We start from the raw sequence: 22,927 nt of genomic DNA, 5'->3' as shown, positions 1-22,927 counted from the left end.
TTCAAATCCAAATAATTTTTATGATTATTCACCTATTCAAAAGGACGAGGATTTGATTAGGGATACCACCGTTTTAGACGATGTAGATTTTCCTTTTTGATTACGAAGCCGATAGTGGTTTAGAGGAACGGGTTCATTTCGAAAATACTGTTTTAGAGTCTCGCGACTTAGAAACAATAGTCTTGGAAGAAGAAGATAGACCCGTAGAGATGAGTAAAGATGCACTACCTGATAATAATTTAAAAGAATCTCTTGAATATTTTAAGGACTCTGAAGATACGGAAATTCAAGAAATAATTAGAGGTCTATCTAGAGACACTGAAAACTCTAAGTTTGGGGGTGATTATCACTTCCCTAGTGCCTTACCTTTAACTCTCAGAAAGTCCCCACACTTAGGACTTGATATCTGTGCCTCGACCATTTTACAAGATTACCTTCATACTCGTTTTCCCGAGCCTAATGATGTCCATAAAGGAGTTCAGTCGTTAGATCCCATCCTCTGGTTGATGTGGTTTTCCCAGGCTATGATCCCCAGATTGACTTTGTTTTCCCACCAAATAGTTTTCTTCCAACTGTGGGAACGTTTATATTCCAAATGTGTCGAATATTAAGTTGTGAGACTAAACCTAAATGCTTTAGGAAATTAGAATCGACACATTTGCTTAAGAATGACCACTACTCTCATTTTGGTCAATTATGTAAGTCAAATCTTATTGACTTAAAGGATCCTCAGTTATTTAGGTTATTATTGTGCGCTTCTAAGATCATATTTGAGTTTTTCCAGACTCTAGGACCTAATAATTTGGATCCAACCTATGAAGAAACGCAGCCAATGAAAATATTCTATTTAGACCCTTTCATAGAACCTGAACCTGAACCACAATTAGCAATAGTTATCAGGAAACTAGGTAAGGGCATGCTAGTGTTGTTCATTTCGTTGGTTCACTGCAGTTTCCTTTTGTCAGCTCTTTTTGGTTTTAAAGACCCACAGATATTCCGGCTACTGTTATACGGTTCGAGTTGACTAAACCTTTCCTACGTCTGGCTGAAGACTTTAAACTTAGCACTTCTTGGGAGGTAACCCAATCTCATGCAACACGGTAATATCCTTCCTTAACTCTTTTTGCTTCAAATGGTAACAGTTTCTCCTTGTTCATGCTTTTAGTTTCATCTTTTAAACATTGAGGACAATGTTAGATTTAAGTTTGGGGGTATGGGAGAAACTTTTTAGTTGCAAAAAATAAACTCCAGAGCCTAGAAATTTATGCGTATTTAGGACGGCACTAACCAATCTAAGTGGATGAAAGCATTTTGGTTGTAGGAGTTGAGGAACCAAACTGAATAGATGGAAACATCTAAAGAGTCTATTCATAAAAGCACATAGCTCAGGTGTTAGAAATAACATGATAGTTGCACCATATCTCGTTGAGTCCTTTTCACTTCTATTTTTATTTTATTTTTAAACTATGTACTCTAAGTGATTAGGTGGGGCCCACGATTCAAGTTGTTACCAATGCTAGGGTGAATTAGAGTGATTGAGATACCATGAAAAAAAAATTGTAGTTACCAAAAAGTTGAAAAAAAAATAAAATTAAAAAAATATTGAGACCAGACCATTTGACCAAAAGGAATAAATTCAATAAAGTCGACTACTGGTACCCTTGTATGTGCCAGTTGTGTTGACCTAGAGTTAGGTTATCGACCACTGGTTCCCTTGTATATGTCAGTGTGTTGATATTAGTCAGACTAGTATCTCAATCCATTAGGATAGGTTCATTTTGGCGGAGGCCTTCAGACAGATATGGGAAACGCCGTTCACTTAGTAAACATCAAAACCATCTATGTTTTTCTATATCCTTCTCTTAATCTTTCCATGTGATTAGTTTGACTCTGAATATGATGTCCATAGTGCAACTATATGAGTAGAGCTCTGTCACTTATATATGAATTTTAGTATGCTTGAGTGCAAACTCGTGTACATCAATTGGAATTTCGCACCAGGGTACTTCCTCGTGTAGTCAATAAGTATGCCAACCAAGGAGATTATTTAGTGCCTTCCAAGGTTCTGCGTAGATGGCTAGGGTCTGGAGTAAAAGTTTTGTGGGTACACCTCTGGTAAACCCTCCGGAGACAACACTCCGCCACTAGGGCCACCTAGGGGTTCAAATGATTTTCCCTTCTAGAATAAATTTGCTCGAGGACTAGCAAATAATAAGTTTGGGGGTACTTGATAGACACATTTTTGTGTCTAATTTGTCCTCAATGTCCGTATTGTTGGAACTCTATTTTTGTACTAATATTATGTTTTTATGTATTTTTAGGAAATAAACATTTATGGAAAATTCGGCTCAAAAAGTTGATTTTGGCACCCGGAGGACAAGTGTTATTCGGACTCTCGCTTTTGGATAAGGGGTAACCTAATTACTAAGGGGCACCCCCAGGTCGCCCCCAAGGCAGCTGCTATTCGCACCCCTACTCTGGATAGGGGCTACCAGTTTCTTCCCCATTTAAAACGATTTTGGCGGGAAATTTCTAAACAGTTCTGGCAGAATTTCGATCGTCAAAATGAAGGGGTTATGGGTCGATTCAATGGCGATATAGGTTAAGGAACATAGTATGGGTGACATGATCGATCAAATTTGGCTGGAATTTTCGGTATGATTCACACACCCAAAACAGAGCACGTGGACTGTAACACGAGCAAAATTGAAGTTCTTGTGTGCATGGGGGAGTTCTGCTGGCGTTGGAAGAGTGTTGAGGCGTGAATAAGTCGAATTGGAGCGTGCTGGACCAGAGAAAACGCGTGAAAAGCTAAAACAGGAAAGAAAATATCCGAAAATATTTTCTTTCACTTCCGAGGATTTGTGGAGTTATGAAGGAGATTCGATGCATGCTTCGGGTTTAAATAGAGTCCTTGGAGGTTAGAGAAAGGTTGTCGAGAGTTTGGGGGATTGAGGAGAACTGAGGAGCAAGAAATCACCATGAACAGCAGCTTCCTGCTGCTGTTTTATGCTGCTGATGAAGATGAAGAACACGAAGAACAGACTCTCAGAAACCGTCGTTCTTCAACAGTGACAACGACAGTGGCTCGTGGGTCGTAGGTGTGGGTCTTAGAACCATAGCGACAACAACAGTTAGATTTTATCGTTTATTCTGGATGCCTTTTGTGCGTCGCAGATTACAGTTTCACACCATTTTCTCTTCTTCTCTTTATTGCAAACACCAATTGAGCTTAATAAAATATTTTGAGAGGTATTTCACCATGATGAGCTAAACCCAACATTGGGACAACGGAGGAGGCGATTTTCGTCATTCTGGTAAATTTAATTTATTCTTTTTATGACTTTTGCATTGATTTAAAATTGAAAAATGATTTTGATTAATTAGTTATCATTTTATTTGATGCGGCATGCTTGCTTAAATGTTTGATGTCCCATGCTTACGATTTATAACTAATATTCTGAGAATCTATATTGGCAAAATAAGAGTCCTTACATTTTATGTTTTGAGCGATAATTGTTAAGGATAAATAAAATGTACCATATGCATGAGAATTGGCCAAGTCCTTAGTCCCAGTAACTCTCTACCAATTTGTCAATATTTATATATATATATATATATTTATTTTCTAAAAAAATTATCCTTCACAAGTCCGAGAGTTTGAACCTCATTACTACAACCCACGAAAAATCATTAATCAGAGAGGTTAACACTCACGGCTCTGTTTCATTACAGAGTGACGTCACATCAGATGCAAGGTTTTACGATTTTAACCCTAAGATAAAAACCACCATCAACACCTTGACATCATAAAAACATAGTTCTTATGATGTTTATTTAGTGCAAAACCCCATAACCTCAATTTAATATTGTGAGGTTTCACTCATCACTAGAATTAAGTAGTGATGGGGTGAGTAGATAACTCACTACTCGTGTCAATTGACACAACAAGGTTAGTTGCATTTTTCTTGTTGTTTCTGGGCTTCCTCTTTCTTTTATCTCGCTAAGGCAAAGCAAGACTCATCCTTTCCATATAATTCTGAAGTTTGACAAGGATCTTGTAATTTTTCATTGATATCCGACACTTCTCTTTAGAATAACCACAACTGCCACAAAAAGTGCAATTTAAGGCAAGAGAATTTTGAGAAAAAACTGGCTCACTTCTACCACCTTGAACACTTTCACTCTCCTTAGATCCTGCAAGAACGAAGGTATTGTTCTTGGTGAAGGAGCTATATTACTCTTAAACCTAATTCCACTTGTGTTACCAAAAGACTTTTGACTATACATCATAGTTCAAATCTTATCAGAACTTCCTGAAAGTCTATGTAAGTCACACTTAGGTAGATTAATCTCTTCATCCTTAAGAGACAGAGTTTCAGTGAGATTTTCATTGAGTCTGTCAAACTCTAGAATTTTCACTTGAAGAGATGTTTCAACCTTTTGCAAGTTTTTCTTTAGACGAAGATTTTCAAGATGAATCTTTACTCTTATCCAATAATTTAAGAATCTCCTTATCTGCTTCATCATCTGAATTAGGATTAGGAACTACAAGTATTTCTGCAACAAAAGCAAAATTCTATGTTGAATCTTCAGAGGGAAGCTCGTCCGGCATATTAACAAGAGTATTATTTCCTTGGTAGTATTCCATACTTAGGAATTCCTTTTGCATATGTCAAAAATCTCGCCATTTAAAGCACTAAAGTGAACTTTCATTATGAGAAGAAGATTTATCTTGAAAGTCTGATCTAAGGAGCCTTTTTCCAGAAAATATTTCTCTTCGTCTCTTGAGAATATTTCTGAAATGTTGTGTAGTCAGAGACATGGTAATGTCTACCTCATCATGATCATTACAACATTCATCGGCCCAGGACAAGTTACCCTTTGGAGGAGGAAAACTTGTTTTAGCCACGGTTTCAAGAACGGAGGCTTATTCTTTAGCAGTGAGTTTCTCATGACCAAATTTTTTTAACTTTCTAACAAGAGTACTTCTGGAAAGTGTAGTAAGATTATTTCCTACCATAATGGCATGTTTCTTAGACTCGTATCGAGCTGGTAAAGATCTTATAATTTTCATCACAATATCCCGTTCAGGAATAGTCTTACCTAGTGAATAACAAGCATACACAATTTTCTACACTTTGTGATTAAATTCCTCAAAAGAATCTTCATCAGACATAAGAAGGTTTTCCCATTCAGAAGTTAGGTTTTGAAGTCTGACTTCCTTCTCTGCGGAATTCCCTTCAAATACGGTTTTTAAGATATCCCAAGAATCTTTTGATCTAGTGCACGTAGACACATGATGTTGAAGATATTGGATTATGGCGTTTAATCCATAGGATTTGCACTTAGCATCTTTGATTTCTTCATCAACATATGCTTTTATGCCTTTAGGAACAGCAGCAGCTCCTTCTCCAACAAGTGGAGTATCATATCCTATTACAACAAGTACCCATGTCCGAAAGTCACGAGCTTGTAAAAAGGTATGTATAGAAGTTTTCTACCATAATTAATTTGTGACATTGAAAGTTGGAAGTACGTTGATTGATATTGCACTCTTGTCCATAATACATATCGCTTCAAACACAAAATTATTAGGTCAACAATGTTTGCCTGCTATGATACCAATTGAAAACGCAGGGGATACCAAATACACCCAACTTTTTTGTTCGCATCCTGTATAGGAAAAAATTAACACAATTGCAAGTAGACCAACTTAATGATCCTTGACAATATGTATATAGATTTAATATCTCAACCTATACTCAATCAGTATCAATATGTATATAGACAGAAAGTTCGTGAACCTGATTATTAAGCAGAGTACTTGGACGATCTCAAAAATCAATATCCAAGATCAATCTAGTCATATTCAAATAATTCAAACGGAATTCTGCCAAGCGATTAAATTTGATATCTACCTTTCAATATACGAATTCTACAAGAAACTAGTCTCGTAATCGTTTACAATTAAGTGGACGTATCTACTTAGATTGAATACGTACAAAAATGCGTAACTCCAATTATAAAGATAAACAATAAAATGCGAAAAATAAAAAACACAAGACACCAGAAATTTTTTTAACGAGGAAACCACGATAGCATAAAAACACCGGAACCTCGTTCAGATTGAACACCATCCTATATTAAGCCACTACAGACACTGGCTTACTATCAGACTTCAGACTGGAATGTAGTTGAGACAGAATCTACCCTTCAAGAGATTCAGATACAGTCGCGCTCCTTACGTCTCTTGAACCTCGTAAGATTCTACTCACTTATTTCCCTTAATTGACTTCCTTTACATCATAAGAGTTTTTCAGCCGAAATGAAGACTTTTCATACCAATTCGCCTCTAACAGATAAGCCTATTTAGTTTTCTTTTATATCAAAGATCAAGGTATGGAAATCTATTTAAAATTAACAAGCTAGCAAACCTCACAAATCCGGAACTTACGACTCCCGCAGAGCAGCCTAGATTCTTAACCACCTCTCAAGAAAAATCGTCCAAAAATCAACTAAGATTAGTTTTTAGATATCTATCTTGAGAAATCACAAAAGTATGGATGATGAAAACTTTGTGATTACTATCTATCTTGCCAGAAAGAGATTACGAAAACCTCGATAACAGAAAGCAAGATCATGATTGTTGATGGTGGTTTTCAGTTCAGGGCTAAAAATGTAAAACCTTATATTTAATGCGCCGTCTGCAAAAGGACTGAGCCATTTAAAATAAATGAGTTCCCGGGACTCTCTACTCTCACATGTACTGATAAATTCAGTATATTTCCAGAATGGTGCATGTAGCAACAATCCCAAATATTTTGTAAATTTCAACAACATGCCTGTATTATTCATTAATGTAAGGCTCGCTGGATACTTTTTGTGCTATGTTTCCCGGCTGAACCCTTAATATTGATATGACATAACAATTAATGCTCACTCACAGCAGAGTAGCATGAATTTCCCGAAGTATCAACATTAAGGTATGCATAAAGTATTCAGTCAAGAGACGCGCCAGCTACTCTCTGAAAATAAAAAAGAACTCTGTGTCAACACACATAACTCACCAAATTTAATCAATTTTGTGATAATTCACAACATTCGAATATAAACCTAATTAATTTGCAAAAATTGGGTTGTGCGCCCTGCGCAGTATATCAGACCCTGCTAGTCGAAATTAAACCTAGGCAAGCTAGGGAATTGATCCGCCATGGATTAGTAGGTGCAAAGTCCTACCCGAAATAAGAAAACGAGGAATAAAAGAGTAGCCACAACAAGGGGAGGTGTGGCCGTGCCATAGGCCATCCAGCGCCACCTGTAGATGGCCACGCCCCCATGCTGCTTGTCGGCCCTCCTCTTTCCCATCGACGGTCATTTTAAATGTGCCACGAGCACTAGAGGTGTGGTCGCCCTATGTTTAGCCGACCCCTTTTCTTGACCAATCAGGTCGCTTTAAAACCGCCACATGCATTAAAGTCCAAACGTGCCCTGCCACGCCACCATGCTAATTGGCATGCCAAACGCGCCCTGCCACGCCAACATGCTAATGGAATGCCAAACGCGCCATGCCACGCCACCATGCTAATTGGCATGCCAAACACGCCCTGCCACGCCACCATGCTAATTGGCATGCCAAATGCGCCCTGCGACGCCAATTTCTAATGGCATTCTAAACGTGCCATTCCGTGCCAACATGTTAATGGAATGCTAAACGTGTCATGCCACGCCAATTGCTAATCGGCATGCCAAACGTGCTAATCGACATGCCAACATGCCGCTCCACTGCAATAACATGCTAACGTGCCACAAACAGCGCAGCTACGTGCTAACCCACTTTTGTTCGTGGACAACGCCATAACAGACTCCAACCAGGGCATTCTTATCAGACAACACGTTTTGCTTTAGTGGCATTAGTCGAAACCCTAATTCTTGGTCGTGGCCCAAAGTTGCGCCACTTTGGCCCCACGACGTGCCACAAGCCGTACGCGGCCAGGGAAACCCTAAAAATGGCGCCATGTTATGATCACCCGTGGCCATCCTTGTGCCCGTGGTCATTTCCATGTTATGGCCCTGCCATAATTCCTTTGATTTGGCCATGGCACTATTTCCACAAAGAATGTCACCGTGTCGCGACCACATGCCACACGCTCTAATTAGGGTTTTGGTATGCCAAACACTAATTTAAATAAGGTTGCTACGCCAACCAAGCTAAGTAATGCTACCTAGAGCATTAAGTTTGATATGGAAACTGGAACCAATGTTGCCGAGCCATATTTGGGTCTAACACCAATATGCCAAAATATAGCGGCCACGGCTACGCTAGGCGCTATTCATGCCACTATGCCACTAGCATGTGCCAATGGCACCACTATGCTATTATCAGGTGCCAACGGAACGTGGCCATAATCAACGACCACCCTTTTTCATGACTTACAATCTCATCCGTCCCAATTCGCCACAGAATTGACCGTCCCATAATAAGTCTTAGGTTCACACACCATTTTCCTGCGGCAAGTTCCATCGCTTGACTTGCCGAAACATGATCATCCGCCACCTAGATGGCGCACGATTGATCAGAATAATTAAGTCTTGCACACAAGACCCACTCAAAAATCTGTTACACATTTTCCACGAAAATACTCGAGACATCAAACATATCACAAACTGGGGGATGCTCATCAGGGTATTGGTCTGGTGGTTTACAGCGTGCGGTGTGCAACACGCCCATTATAAGAAAGTGTCAGGAAAGCGGGCAGTTAGTGGAGGCAAGAAGTAGTGGGTGTAAACTAACTCGTTTCGTTCATAGTGGGGACGTGGTTTCTAGCATTTACACATTACCCACTTCTCCATCACTCAACTACTCCCACTTCATACGAGATCAGGGTGCGTTCAAACTATGACTTGTATTTCTACCTATTTCAACCAAAAACAACAGAGTTTTGGTGAACAACAATACAAGTATCCAGAAAAAACACAAAAGAACCGATAGCTTACATTCCGCAAGCCATTTCCACATTCTGATACAAGTTATAAAATAGCCACACCTTCAGAATCAACCATTCTGGTCTCAACACCTTCTTCGCTTCTCTCCCTAAGACCAACCCTTCTCCTTCACTATGTGACCGAAGCAAGACTGGAACGACCATTTCTTGGTTTAGCTCAGGATTGTACAGATTGATCTCGCGAATCTAAAGTACTCCCGTGCAGTGCATTTGTTTAGGTCTAAATTTGTTTCTCATCAACACACCCAAATTTACCAAAACCGACAGAAACAGTTTTTACCCTAAAACAATGATTCACGAACTCTCAAGGTAAAGATAGTCGGACCTGGCTTCACGAATCCCCAAGCGAAGTCTTTTTAGCCGTAGACCTAAAAGATCAATAGAGGCGACTCTATAATCAACTAGGACATAAAGTGTCAGGGATTGATTTTCCCAGTTGACAGAGATGCTCTATTTATAGTTTTCAAAGACTAGGGTTAGCTTAGAATTCAAGCTAACATAACCTGAAAATCAAGAAAACAAAATAGGTCTTCAAACTACAATAGAAGACTATACATATAGGTTCGGTTACTGAACCGTGTATAATGACAGTCGGGTTTGGCAAGTTAGCCAAAGAACTAAAAGGTACTTGAGATTTATTTAAACACCTAAGAAATTAATCATGATTCAAACACATAAGTGTTTAAGTAACCAATGAAGTCGTAGAAGTGTTTAAGAGAGTTCTAAATGCTAGACATATTAAAATAATAAGTCTTTAAGCATCTGCTAAACATTATCGGGACAATTGGGACAACGGTTCGCCAACCGTAAGGCTTGTTCACGAGTCAGGGTTCTACAGTTTGTAAATCGGGTTCGCCAATACTACTAGACTACCGAACTCCGATGACCTTGGTTCATGAACCGGGTTCACCAACTGCCAACTAATTAATCCAACTTATAAAATCAGTTCACCACGGTTCGCCAACCGGGTTCGTGACCTATTCCCAACTGAACTTGTGGTTTGCGAACTGGTTCGCCAACCTTCTTGTATTTTTGTATCTCAGATATCTATGGTTTGCAAACTGAGTTCGCCAACCCATGCACCCTGAGTAGAAATTCCAGTAAGTTCATATTTCTCTCTTACGATGTTTGAAACATTTCCAAGTGATATAATCATTTGCATGGGGAATTTTCAATATATATAGAAATTAATTCATATAACTAATATTGTTAACGACCTTTGAACATCTAATCTCTAAATCATGTTACGAGATTTTTCACAAGACAAGCTTGACTCGAAACATCTTCTTTGTGAATTTACTCATACGACATAGTCTCATTAAATAGAATGATGGCATAGTGAGTAAGATAGAATGGTTCGGAGTTCACATACCTGATACATAAGTTATCCAAATGTCTTCGTCAATCTTCAGTCTTCAAGGGTGATCTCTGATACTCAACTACAATTCTAACATATCCGAAACTTGACTTAGTAGATTATATATCAATATAAAGTCTAGATAATGAATATAATAGACAAAAACTAACGTATATAATCTGATCCGATTTATTTTCTGTTCTCATATTATTCAAATACTTTTTTATCTCACATCATCACAGCTTATTTGGGATTTCGTACTGATACTTTAAAAGCGTTTTTAGTATGGCAGCAACAGTGTGAATATTATAATGCTGCTAGATTACTCAACATGGAGTATAATTTAGAAAATCAATGGTTCCTTTTTATCTCCCCTCTCTCTCACCCCTTCTTCTTCTCCAACAAAAACACCTCTAACAACTCCTTCTCTGCTGAGATCTAGTCCGTTTTGGGCTATATCTGAGCAGGTTTCTTCACATTTTCTTGCTTTCTAGGCTAGTTAGTAAGTTTAGTTTAGTTGTTATCATGTTTTTTAATTATCTACAACATTATGGTGGTTTTACCTCATTTTTGAAGGTTTATCTATTCTTTAATGACGGTTCTTGGTTACTAGTTTGATTTTAAGATCAATAGTTTGGGTTTTAAGGTTCATCTTCTTTTTGAAGGTTTATCTACGCTTTAACGGCGGTTCTCTACTCAGATCTAGTCCGATTTGGTTTTTTCACTTTTTCTTGCTTTCTAGGTTAGTTAGTAAGTTTAGTTTAGTTGTTATCGTATTTTTAGTTATCGACACTTTAATGACGTTTCTTGCTTGATTATTCAACAGAGAGTATAAATTAGAAATCAACGGTTCCTTCTTCTCTCCCCTCTCTCACCCTTTCTTTTTCTCCAACAAAAACACCTTTAACAACTTCTTTTCTGCTCAGATTTTGTCCGTTTTGGGCTACATGTGAGCAGATTTCTTCTCTTTTTCTTGCTTTCTAGGTTAGTTAGTAAGTTTAGTTTAGTTGTAATCATGTTTTTTTTAGTTATATATACCATTGTGGTGGTTTTGTCTCCTTTTTGAAGGTTTATCTACGCTTTAATGATGATTCTTGGTTACTAGTTTGGGTTTTAAGATCAATAGGGATATTCCCCAGCGAAGAAACCTTCATCTTTGTTGTCTCCGACGACGAAATCTTCATCACTAATTTATCCGGCGACGGAAACTACAACGGTGATTTTTTTGACGAAGAAATCTCCATCTCTAATTACAAGAGATATGAGCAATCACTCCAATAATGCTTTGTGTACCGTGGACTCGTCGCAACGGGTTGTCCCGTGTGAGACAACCTGGTAGGACCCCCACACAACCAAAAACCGCACTCCTCTGTTAACTCCAGGGTCAGCGGGTCTGTGGGTCCTGCCAGATTGTCTCACACGGGACAACCTGTTGTGGCGAGCCCACGGTGTACGTAGCACTAATGAAATCACTCCTATTTTGGGAGCACATCCTATAGAAGAAAACCAAACAAAATGGTTGGATTTTAATTCCGAAAAGAACCATTTTTCCTCCGATTTAATCGGATCTTATTCATACTATTATTTGTGTTACTCCGATAATGTTTATCTTTCTCTTGTTGGATTTTTTGGTATTATACTCTTACGATATGATCTTGTTTCTTTATATTCTCTTATTTTCGATCTTAAACTCATTGGAACCACGAATTATCATTAATGAAAAAGTTCTTTTTATCAATTTTTTTTTTAAAGAATGATGTTAGATTAAAAATGTCAGGACAAACAATTATTTATTTTATATAAGTTTTTGGTCCGACATTCCGACAGGACATTCCGTCTCTCCGGCATAAATGAGTCGACACATTTTAAACCAGGACATCTAATCTCTAACAACAAAAACATGAAACTTCAAATCATGAGCCCATTGGCTCTCGGTGATGGTGGAGCCTATTATAAAAATTCGCCATAGTGGGTCAGCTATAACGAATTCTGGATCAGATTTTTACGCGTGAAGACCGCGTAGCGTAAGATAGTGAGAGATTCTTTTATCATTTATCATGAGAAAAAGATAGATAGATTCCAAAAGAAGAGGATGTGCGGAAACAAAACTGTAGTCTCTAGTAAATACGTGGCATCTGCATTTTGGCTCAATCTTATGTTACCACATCATCCACGGGGTTCCTTATAGGCCTGATTCGCTGAAAACAACTATAGGCTATAGGCCTTGCCATTGTTATTTGCCTGACTCGGGAGCCGGGAGGTAAAACGAAACTTGTTTCAGAATGAATTTGCTTGCATATTTACGATCCAGCAACATGACAGCCAAAGACAATTGTTTGAGCATAAATCTGCCAATACGCAGTGGGAACGAGTGAGCTTTCTCTTTTATTAAATCCAGAACCCGTGAACTACTTGACACAATCTTTTCCATATCTTATGCGACTTACACTGTGACAAGTTATACCTTGCTTTTTTCTTTCTTTGAAAAATGACAAGGATCGACATTAATTCTTAGCATCTCAAACACTCTTTAATACCGTGAGTCATTCAAGAATATCGTCCATCGCTTTAGCTTGAAAAAGCTACGAATATTTGCCGTCCGCAATTTTGCCCCTTGATCTATGCTAGTAGCTAAGCTAAGCGTTAGTTGGTAACATAATAGTAAGATGATGAAAAGTGGTAATCTGGTTCAAATTTCAAACCACACTGCTTAAATGTGGACTCAATACGGTCAATATTGACAGCATTAGTGTTGTAATAATTTGTTTCCCTTCAAATCAAGAAAATGACCTTATTTATTGGATCTTTGGTTTTGGTGATTTTTCCGTTAATTTTTAGTGGTCTAAACTTAATTAAATTTTGAAAAAATTAAAAAATTTCATCCTTAAAATAGGTAAGGGAAGCATAAGGATAAATATGTAATTTTGAAATGTTCGATTCCGAAAAGGCGATACCCTTCCCTGGGTTGGCAGCATTAGATGCCCTTGCCCACCACTTACTCTCCTTGTCGATGACTTTTCTCCACTCGTATAAAACCCTAATTGTCCGGGTAATACACAACGAAACACCAATTTAAAACTATCTTTTCGATTTTCTCTCAGATCTCTCTCTCTTTTTCTTCTCCGAAAAACAAAAAAACATCTACAGAAACAACAATGGCAGATCAACTCACTGACGATCAGATCTCTGAATTTAAGGAAGCTTTCAGCTTATTCGACAAGGATGGAGATGGTTAGATTCATATACCTTTTGATTTATACCTTTTTTTCTTCTTATGTTTGTTTTCGATTAATCAAATTCCTATTTGTGGTAACTACATTATGATCAATTATTTGCCAGTTTTAATCAGATCTAGCTACTGATTAGATATATTTGACGAAATATTCCGATCAATTTACTGGAAGATATTGATAATTATTTGATTATAAGCTTTTAATTTCCAGATCAGAGATGTTATTTGTGTTTAGGATGGTCACCTGTTTGACCTACTTGTTTTGTATTTATTTTTCTTTGATGATCGTGTAGATGCAGAATTCTGTGCAGATAATGTTTGATTGCATGAATCTAGAATCCTGTCTGACAATATAGACTACTTGGATCCTCTGTTGGTGTTAGTTTCAGAGCTATGATATACATGTGCCATTAGAATCTTTGCTCAAATTTGGCTGTGGCTGTATTACTTGCTCTTGGTTATGTACCCGTTAATCGTGTTCAAGTAGTCGGGATGCATTTATCGTTCATGGATCATGAATATGGAAAGACCCAAATCATGGCTGTGGAATTAGTAGTATCAAGGACATCAGTTTTGTGTCTCGTCCGTTCACTATCTCTGATCTGCGTCTTTTGTTTTTTTTTTATTTCCAACATGAAAAAAAAAGTGTGATCTTAATGTGCGTAGCTGCTTGTATGGTTATCTGCTAATTCGTTTTTATCTCCGGGATCAGTTTTTTATACTGTTACTTGTATAGTTTTATTTACATGCTCCTTGCCTGATTAAAGTGTACTTGAAAGACGCTATAAGAAGTTATTGTGTTGATGGATGGCATCATATGCCATTGAAAGATGAAAAGCTAGATCATTCAGGTTTTAGCATGTAATAATCGACAATCAGCAAACATCTGCTAGGAAACTAGATAAATTGGAAACAGATGAGGTTTGTGGTACTTTGTATTTGTGTAGTTGTGACTTGTGGAATGAAGGCATTATATAAGTGTTTAGGAAAAACCACGAGTCTTTACTGGTACTTTGAACTTGCTTAAGTGGTTGTCCTCGTGTCTTCTAAATTATCTTGAATTTTTTTTAGGTTGCATCACAACCAAGGAGCTCGGAACAGTTATGCGATCACTAGGACAAAATCCTACAGAGGCTGAACTTCAGGACATGATTAATGAGGTTGACGCTGATGGAAATGGTACCATTGATTTTCCGGAGTTCCTCAACCTTATGGCCAGGAAAATGAAGGATACCGACTCCGAGGAAGAACTTAAGGAGGCCTTCCGAGTGTTTGACAAGGACCAGAATGGTTTCATTTCCGCAGCTGAGTTGCGCCATGTCATGACCAACCTAGGGGAGAAGCTCACTGATGAGGAAGTTGACGAGATGATCCGAGAAGCTGATGTTGACGGTGATGGTCAGATCAACTATGAGGAATTCGTCAAAGTCATGATGGCCAAGTGAGGACCCCTTCACTTCACTCCCTCTCTCTCTCTAAAAATACAGAAACAAAAAACCAAAAAAAAATGGAAACAAGGCAGATAAGTATTTATTACATTCTCCTCTATGAATTTGTTTTAACTAAAATAGATCTCGAAGGAAAAGCGTAAGGTGATTTCTTTGGTGGTCTGGTCAGTCGGTCAGTCTTATCTCCTTGTTCCATCTTTCGTTGTGTAATTGCCGTTTGTCTTTTCGGTCATTCATCATCTTTCTTTGTATTAGATTGGATTTGTAGGTTGTTTATTTCTTTCTTTCTCTCTTGAATATCTTTTTGTCGTTGAAGGTTGAGACGATGACATTTGTCTAATGTGTTTTGGGTCTTGTTTGGATGACTAATTTTATTGAAATCCTTATTATCATTATTGTAAAAAGAATTCTCAAGTAGTCCTTTGAAATCATTTGGTTGCCTTGGTCGCTCTACTGGCCATAGGGAATATCTCTACACGCTAGTGTTCTTTAAGATGGCCCAAGTCCAGCAGAAAGGATGTGGGTATAACCTGTACTTTAAAGGAAACCTACTTCTTCCGTAAGAGTATTTTTTCCTGAAGGCACCCACTTCTCGTAAGCTGATGTATTTTTTCACTTTGAACAGAAACGATATAATACTTGACCTTGAACTGGAGCCTTTTTATTTAGTGGAAGAGCCAATTCGTTTCTTCTCTATTTTGAGCGCTAGGAAGACCCAGTATTGAAATTTTGGGGAAATCATTTGCTTGGTTAACGCAAGACTAGCCTTTTTTTCCCCTAGCCATCAACTATAACATTTCAACCATGAATTATAACATACCGATCGGATATTATAACAACAAAATTTACAAGGCTAGGAGATAAACCTGAGGCATCACTCAAATTCATTGCATTCTAGATTGCAACACCCTCAGGAGAAATTCTAGCACTTCTAACATCCCTTGTTTCTTTTTCCTCTGCTTTTCTTCATCAATTCTCATCAATATTCCTCATCTCTTGGGCACCTCACTTTTTTAATGGCAAACCAAGTCTGAGCATGCTTTCCGTAGATTGCTGCTGCAACGTTCATTACTTTCGGAGTTCATCTGCTGGGTGGTATATTTTTAAGTGTTACTTTGGATTTCATGATACCAGTGCAAAAGTACCTGGTGTACAAAGAAGTGGAAAAACTCTCCCCGACACATATTTTGATTATTGTCTAAATTACGAATTTGCAGTAGGCTATGAGTGTAATTGTCTTCTTTTATATAATTGCAGAAGACGGAGTAACAAGTTCGAGGATAGGAGTTCATCAAGCGCCAAGAAAGGAGTCGATCCGGCATACAGTGTTAGCAAGAGAGAACGCCTTCGTTCTCGCTGCGTTGTTCTTTGAAAGTCCACGAGTACATGCTAAATCTTTCCCTATCTATCCGAGGGAGGTTTAGTATTCTGACTCACATGGAGAGGTCACAATAGTTGTGAGCTGTCCATGTTGACCTTCTCCATTATAGACATCTATTTCCCTGTCCTGAGAAGGTTCAAACCACTCCAATTAAAGAAGTCCATAATAAAATTTGACTGGTTTGTTGCCATAAATTGTTTTCAAATTTATACGTCTGCCAAGGTCTTGTGGTGCATGAGAATATTTGACAAACGAAACCTAAGGACCCAGAATGAGATTCAGCAAACAACACTGTCCAAGACCCTAAATCCCTAATTCCACAATTCGAAGATCAACTGGCCCAGCTTCTTTTTACCACATTGAGCATTACGGGTTTTGATATGCCTCGGACAACTCTCACATACTAGTATACTACTTAGCATTCAGCAATGATGTTTTCACAAGGCTAATATTGACCTCCTAAAAGCATTTTGTCATGACATTTCAACAGGAAATTAACGATTAAAATGGGTGCTTCACAACAAGATTGGCAAATAAAGTTCCAAAGAACATCGAGGAGGGAAGTTGGAACCAGTTGGGACAACTGCCCCTTGCTGGTTACCCCAACTGCGTGCATACAAAGAATTTCCCCTTTCCCATTCCTGTTATTCTCTTTTCGACATCACTTTTTCAAGGTTATGTTTGTCTATACGTAGCTCACACTTGCCTTCGCAGCCCTTTCTCCATTCTATAATCTTTTCAAGCTCTTCTTCCGGGCATCCATTTTCTTCTTTTCAGCCTGAACTTTAGCAGCCACGCCATTGCCTGCTACGGTCTTTTGTGCAAGTGTTGTGTTCTCAACACCAACTAATGTCTCAGTAGCTGGCGTAGCACTCACTGTAGGCTGTTGATCCTGGCTGTTGGCAGTAGTTCCTCCTTTAGTTGGCGTTGCGGGAGTAGTAAGAGGGGATGACAATGGTTGTACTGTAACACAAGATACTTTGTTTTTGTGGTCAACAACTAGACTCGTCGATTTCGTCTGATCTACATTTAGGGCAGTAGTTGACTCAGATATGGCTCCTGTCTTGCTTTTAGGCTTCTTTAGTGCATGAATTCCTGTATAAAGCCTGTGAGATTCATTCAAAAGCCAGATATTATTTCATCAGCGAACCTGCTAGGAAAACATCAATAACATAATTATTTTCCCCACTGTCAGTAATGTTATGTGCACCGAACAATAATAGATTCCATAATACTTTATAACTTTAACTCCACCTCTGAACAAATCAAGCAAACATCCTAATTTGGCCTTCATCACCCACGGCACACTCAGGTGAACACAATCAAACAGATTGGTTGTTTATCCTTTCAAATTCTCGCTCCACTATCCTAACAAGCTAACATACTAATTTGATCTTTTAGGATTCAGGGGAACATGAACAAACTTCTTGTTGCACATTCTTGTTCCCACCCTACTACTTAGAACAGCTGTCAGATATGGGGTGGGGGGTGGGGTGAGTGGGGGTCCTACATGAGCATGGAGGAGACAATGTCAAACAAATAAAGAGAGACAAGTCTCACCTAGCTAGCCTGGCATACTCCTCATAATCTTCAAGCAACATTTTACCAGCCTGTTCATTCAAAGCTGATTCTGGAAATGGTTCTATCAGTAAACATCTGACCACCTGTTACCATAAATAGAAGTTGACACTGGCATAAGAAATCAACTATCTAAGAAGCAGCCAAAAAGTGATGGGCAAAGGTAGTGAAACAAAAGTACTGCAGCTTACAAGTAGAACATGGCGCAATCCAAGACTTGGACTCCAATCCTTTTTCAGTGTGTTGACACAAATCTCACCATTGGTTGCAATGTTCGGGTGGAAGATTTTTGTCAGGAAATAACCTACAGATGAAATAAACTTGAAATGAAAACCCCATGTAATGCCCCAATCATTTAAGTCCAAATATTTTAGACTAAAACCCCATAGCGACAAGACCGAACAATCTCATTCATCTTGCGGTCCAAACCAAAATGAAATGAGAATTCAATCACCGTCACATCCAGATTTTAATAGGTCAACGAGTTAAATTTGATGATCTTGACATAAACGAGAATAGATGCATATTCAAGCATTGCCAAATAACAAAACTGAATAGGGCAATCAGTGAACCACCGACCAGGACATACCTTTGGGAGGAGTGTGTGGAAAATCGTGAGACAATATCAGCTTCATGCGGAAAACACCATTCTCGTATGGAGTTCCAGCTGTAAAACCATTTTCTTTCTCACTCAGTACGAAGCAATATAAATCACAATAAAAGTGACTAAGAATCAGAAGAAGAGCCACATACCTGGTCCTTCAATATCTGCAAATATGGTGGAAAAGTCATCATCGTTGATGACCACCTTAATGCCCTCTGGGGGGATTTCATCAAGATTCTTCAATTCCTTTGCGAGTTGCTTTATCACATTTGGTGGAAGATTTTCATTGGCCTGCAACAAAAAAAAAAGAAGAAGAAGTCAGCAACCAAATTTCCCTATACTTCGAGATAGACAGACTATGAAGAGAAGCGAAACAGCAGATAAATTGGTAGTCAGAGCATGACTTTGTAGGTAGAACACTGTTCAACCATACAACTTCACTATTTAGGAGAAAATTCTACCATTATCCCTAGATGACAAGACTTCTGATATCACACGAGCTTAATGTAACAGACTACAAGCCCAAAACTCTTCAAGCTCTTTAACAATCAATAGGCACAGACAGAAGTAGATTATTGGTAAACACTCACCATGGCTGTAGGGTATCCTGATACAAGGAAGTTATCAAACTCCTTGCGAAGAAATTAAAACTTCTGCAGATGAAATGCTAATGCTTCGTCTTAAATTTAAGCCCACAATTGTTGGTAGGAGATATAAGAAGCTAACAGGTTACACAGCCGGCTGTAATTGAAGTCACCAAGACCTGCAAGACATTGTCTTTTCTTACCATCAGTGCGTCTAATATTGTAACTAAAAGCAATAACAGAACATTGAGAAACTAGAAACACTCAATTAAGAGAATCAGCTCACACTAAGAACTGGTAACCTGGAAACATTACTTATTAAGCTAATTCTAACTTCTCATGTAAGCATTCAAACATAATGTAAGCACTCAAACATAAGTAACCAAAAGAGTGGGCCAATTCGCAGCAACCAAATGCCTTCCAATACAGGCATAATGAGAATACTTCTATCGGGCATCTAACCTACCAACAGCTTCCACATGTCCAATCCTCTTTATTATAAAATAACAAACCAGAATTTATAACGCTATATATACATAGAGAATAGCAATCTAGCTGCCCAATGATCATAAACACCAATCAGTCTGTATTCTATATTACTAATACTCGTGACAAAGGGTTACAATTACAATTCAACTGAAACACAATATGACAAGGGGAAAAAAGCAATATGCAAAGACAATCTTGATTATAAAGTTAAATTAAAAAAGAAAAAGAAGAGGGGATATAATGATCATGCAAACCCTGACACTAGAACAAATTTTGAGCTTTAATCAGAAATGAAACATAAAGTCAATGACAACATACAGAAAACCCTAAATCAATCAAGTCAATTTATGAAAGTATTGACCTGTAGGTTCATTTGATCAACATTTTACTCCAAAAAAAGGTAAAAGTAATACACATTTATAAGCAATGAAAATGCTATTATCCATAGAAAGTGATTATAGTTTTTCTTTAAAAGAAATAACTTTCTTTTAAGAGTACAAAAAATAATGTGAGACACAGTAAACCCTAACCACAAATCTCACTATCCTTTTGACGACTTTATATATTTGAACACATACGGACATCCAAAGTTTGAATATTAATTACTAATCAAGAAGACACAGACAACAAAAACAAACATTATCAATCAAACTCCCACACAATTTCACACAGATCCCAGAAGACACAATCGGTAATAAGAATACAACGATTTAAAAGATTAATTAAAGTTCAAAGTAAACCAGGAATTCTGAAAACCTAGAATTGAAGATCTAACCAAATAGATCAAAAGAAAAACACAAAATTGATCAACTAACTATAATCTAGAGAGAGAAATCAGACCTGAACAAACGAAACGTAACCCAGATAGGTAGAAAGAGGATAAGTGGGTTAGAGATTGATCTATGCTGGCTACGATCCTGGAGAGCGATCTCTTCTCTTCTCTTCTCTTGTGAAGAATTTATTTTGATGTGAAAGAGAATTATTGAAAACCAGAGAGAAAATACGTATTTGGTTTCTTTGTTGTTTTATAGCAAAGGAAGAAGAAAACAACAATTGAATTGTTTTTCGACTGACGTGCCTCTTTTAATCTCTTCTCACCTTATTGCCCTTGCCCTTCTTTTCTAATTTCGTCCTCGTAACATAGTCAATTTTTCGCCTAAATACAAAAACACCCTCCATTTCATTTTGTTGCAACGCCAAAATCGAAAAGAAAACATTCATTTTCAAATTCCTTCACAACTATTCTAATTCACTTCTTACCTGGAGAGACATCCAAATTTCTTTGACAAAGGCAATGACACAACCTGTATCGGTATTAAGCCTTGTTTGCCTGAGTTGCACTCCCGATTTGAGTTTTACTCGCGAGTCAGACGTCAGACTGTTTATTTTTATTTCTTGATGTGTGATTTGAGGTCTGTTTTGGCTCGTACATTTGACTTGTAAATCACTCAGCACACATCTAACTGGATTCAAATGTTTTTTATAACTCTAATTATTAGTAATTTTTAAGTCGGACTTAATGATATGAGTCATTGTGGACTAATGACTAATTAAATTCTGTCCCAAGGGTGCTTTGAGTTAATTGCATGGTCAAAGATGTTGAGGATAGCAAAGTCATTTCTATAAAAAAGGCAAACTCAAACCGGAACCCAAAATTACTACTGAAGGTGAGAATTTAGATTAGGTGTAGTTTTAGGTCCCGCCAATTGTCGGATTGTAGGGTCACATTCAACCTTTCAGCGGGTCCTACTGGTATTTTAAAATTTTAAGTTAACCACGATTATGCAACCTTGTAACCACGGTTAGGTTTGCCGACGCTTGTGACCGTTGGAAGCGGAGAGCCGTGTAAGCGTTGATAGTTCATAAGTAGCCGTTATAAGAGACAGCCAGAAAATTTGTAAATGGTCGGCTTGGATTCTATACAACTAGGCACAGCGGTTGAGATTATGTATAAAAGGAAGATTCCAAAAATTCAAACATACTACCTTTTTATTAGAAAACATAAAAAAGAAATCGGTAACTGCTTGATTGAGAAATGTTTTGATGGGGGCGAATTTGGATGGGGCGTGAGGGACAAATAAAATTATGCCATGTGTCGCGGTAGTTAACTGTTTCTAAACTAACAAATGTTTGGGTTATGTGGGATATAAGGGTATTTCTGTCTGCAATTAAAAAGCATCGATCATGGCAGTTATGAGTTCTTGAAAATTAAAGTTATGATGCACTGCAGATCAAGTACAGTACCAAAATTGAAACCATTAATCCTGAAAACTCTAATTTCTCATTCACTCATTTCAAAAAGAGGCAAAACAAAGAGAATTCATTTGAAAATTATATACAAGTTAGGGCATCTTCTGGGGGTTTCATTGATCTTGATGCTGATAGTGATAGATACTGAGATTTTTGAGATCAAATATTTTAATCAATATAAACCTAAGAAAGAAAGGATGCCCACTATTGATGTTACTGTGATTTAAGGTTACTAGTGATCCATGTTCTTCTAATGAGTAATGAGACTGTTAGGGATGGAGGAAAAAATTATGTGTGAGAGGAAGAGATGATTGAAGTTTCCTCCAACCAAAACAAAATCGACCAAAACGATATATGAAATCACTTGGTCTAATGATTCATATATTTCCTGTAAGATATGGGGAGATGGAAAATAATAAGACACACAGAACACCGAGTCTTTTTTCATATGTAGTAATCGGAATTTTTGTTGGTTTAAAACAGTTAACTGCACAGACACATGACGTCATTTTATTTGTCCCTCACGCCCCCATCCATATTTGCCCCATTAAAAAAATTCTCGGCTTGATTGAGGTATTACCCAAATTAATTGGGGTATACCAAATGAGACAAAATAAGGTCATTTTGAAGTAAAACACAAAGCCCCTTAACCACATATTTACAAAAATGGCTAATATACCATTGATTAATTAACACTAATAAATACGATTAGGTTAATTAATTTAGTTAGTTAATTAGTTTATTGAAATTTTGGAATTAGGTTTTATTTTAGATTGAACTCATGGATATGGGTAGATTTTTGAGATTTTTTTTTTTCTTTTTGAGAATTCTACTTGAAACGGAAATGAAATCGTACTACCCAAACACTTATAAATATGAGATTGTAGAGCTGCTGGGCGTATACTCAAAATTACAAAAGAAATCAACATTTTCAGTTCTGAAAATATGAAAAGTCAGCAAGGTCGACAAAAGAATACCTGCCGACTATAGGATTTTTGA

General features: G+C 37.7%; 2 protein-coding genes across 2 annotated transcripts; one reads left to right on the top strand and one right to left on the bottom strand.

Annotated features, from left to right (window-relative positions):
* The first annotated feature begins 13,397 nt into the window (after positions 1–13,397).
* On the top strand, positions 13,398–15,456 carry LOC113322014 (calmodulin-7). The gene is made up of 2 exons (XM_026570010.1): positions 13,398–13,593; positions 14,666–15,456. The coding sequence occupies exons 1-2, from the start codon at positions 13,518–13,520 to the stop codon at positions 15,037–15,039; spliced, it is 450 nt and encodes a 149-aa protein (XP_026425795.1). The 5' UTR covers positions 13,398–13,517; the 3' UTR covers positions 15,040–15,456.
* Positions 15,457–16,824: 1,368 nt separating this feature from the next.
* Positions 16,825–20,724, bottom strand: LOC113322012 (ubiquitin-conjugating enzyme E2 22-like). Its single transcript, XM_026570009.1, has 7 exons — positions 20,519–20,724; positions 19,196–19,368; positions 18,755–18,896; positions 18,591–18,668; positions 18,193–18,305; positions 17,984–18,087; positions 16,825–17,529 (listed from the first exon to the last, which is right to left on the bottom strand). Exons 2-7 carry the CDS (start codon positions 19,196–19,198, stop codon positions 17,151–17,153), a joined length of 819 nt encoding a protein of 272 aa, XP_026425794.1. The 5' UTR covers positions 19,199–19,368; positions 20,519–20,724; the 3' UTR covers positions 16,825–17,150.
* Positions 20,725–22,927: the final 2,203 nt, after the last annotated feature.

Source organism: Papaver somniferum, chromosome 11 (assembly GCF_003573695.1).
Source record: "Papaver somniferum cultivar HN1 chromosome 11, ASM357369v1, whole genome shotgun sequence".
Lineage (NCBI taxonomy): Eukaryota > Viridiplantae > Streptophyta > Magnoliopsida > Ranunculales > Papaveraceae > Papaver > Papaver somniferum.
The sequence above is the reverse complement of the archived record's forward strand: the minus strand, read 5'-3'. Positions and strand labels throughout refer to the sequence as shown.

Bases quoted from the DNA above. Each gene is read 5' to 3' on its own strand.
- LOC113322014 (XM_026570010.1), top strand. From the start codon at position 13,518: ATGGCAGATCAACTCACTGACGATCAGATCTCTGAATTTAAGGAAGCT. The intron at 13,594-14,665 runs GTTAGATTCATA...AATTTTTTTTAG, and splicing joins ATTCGACAAGGATGGAGATG to GTTGCATCACAACCAAGGAG.
- LOC113322012 (XM_026570009.1), bottom strand. The intron at 18,088-18,192 runs GTAAGCTGCAGT...TTATGGTAACAG, and splicing joins GATTGCGCCATGTTCTACTT to GTGGTCAGATGTTTACTGAT. The intron at 17,530-17,983 runs GTGAGACTTGTC...TGAATCTCACAG, and splicing joins GAGTATGCCAGGCTAGCTAG to GCTTTATACAGGAATTCATG.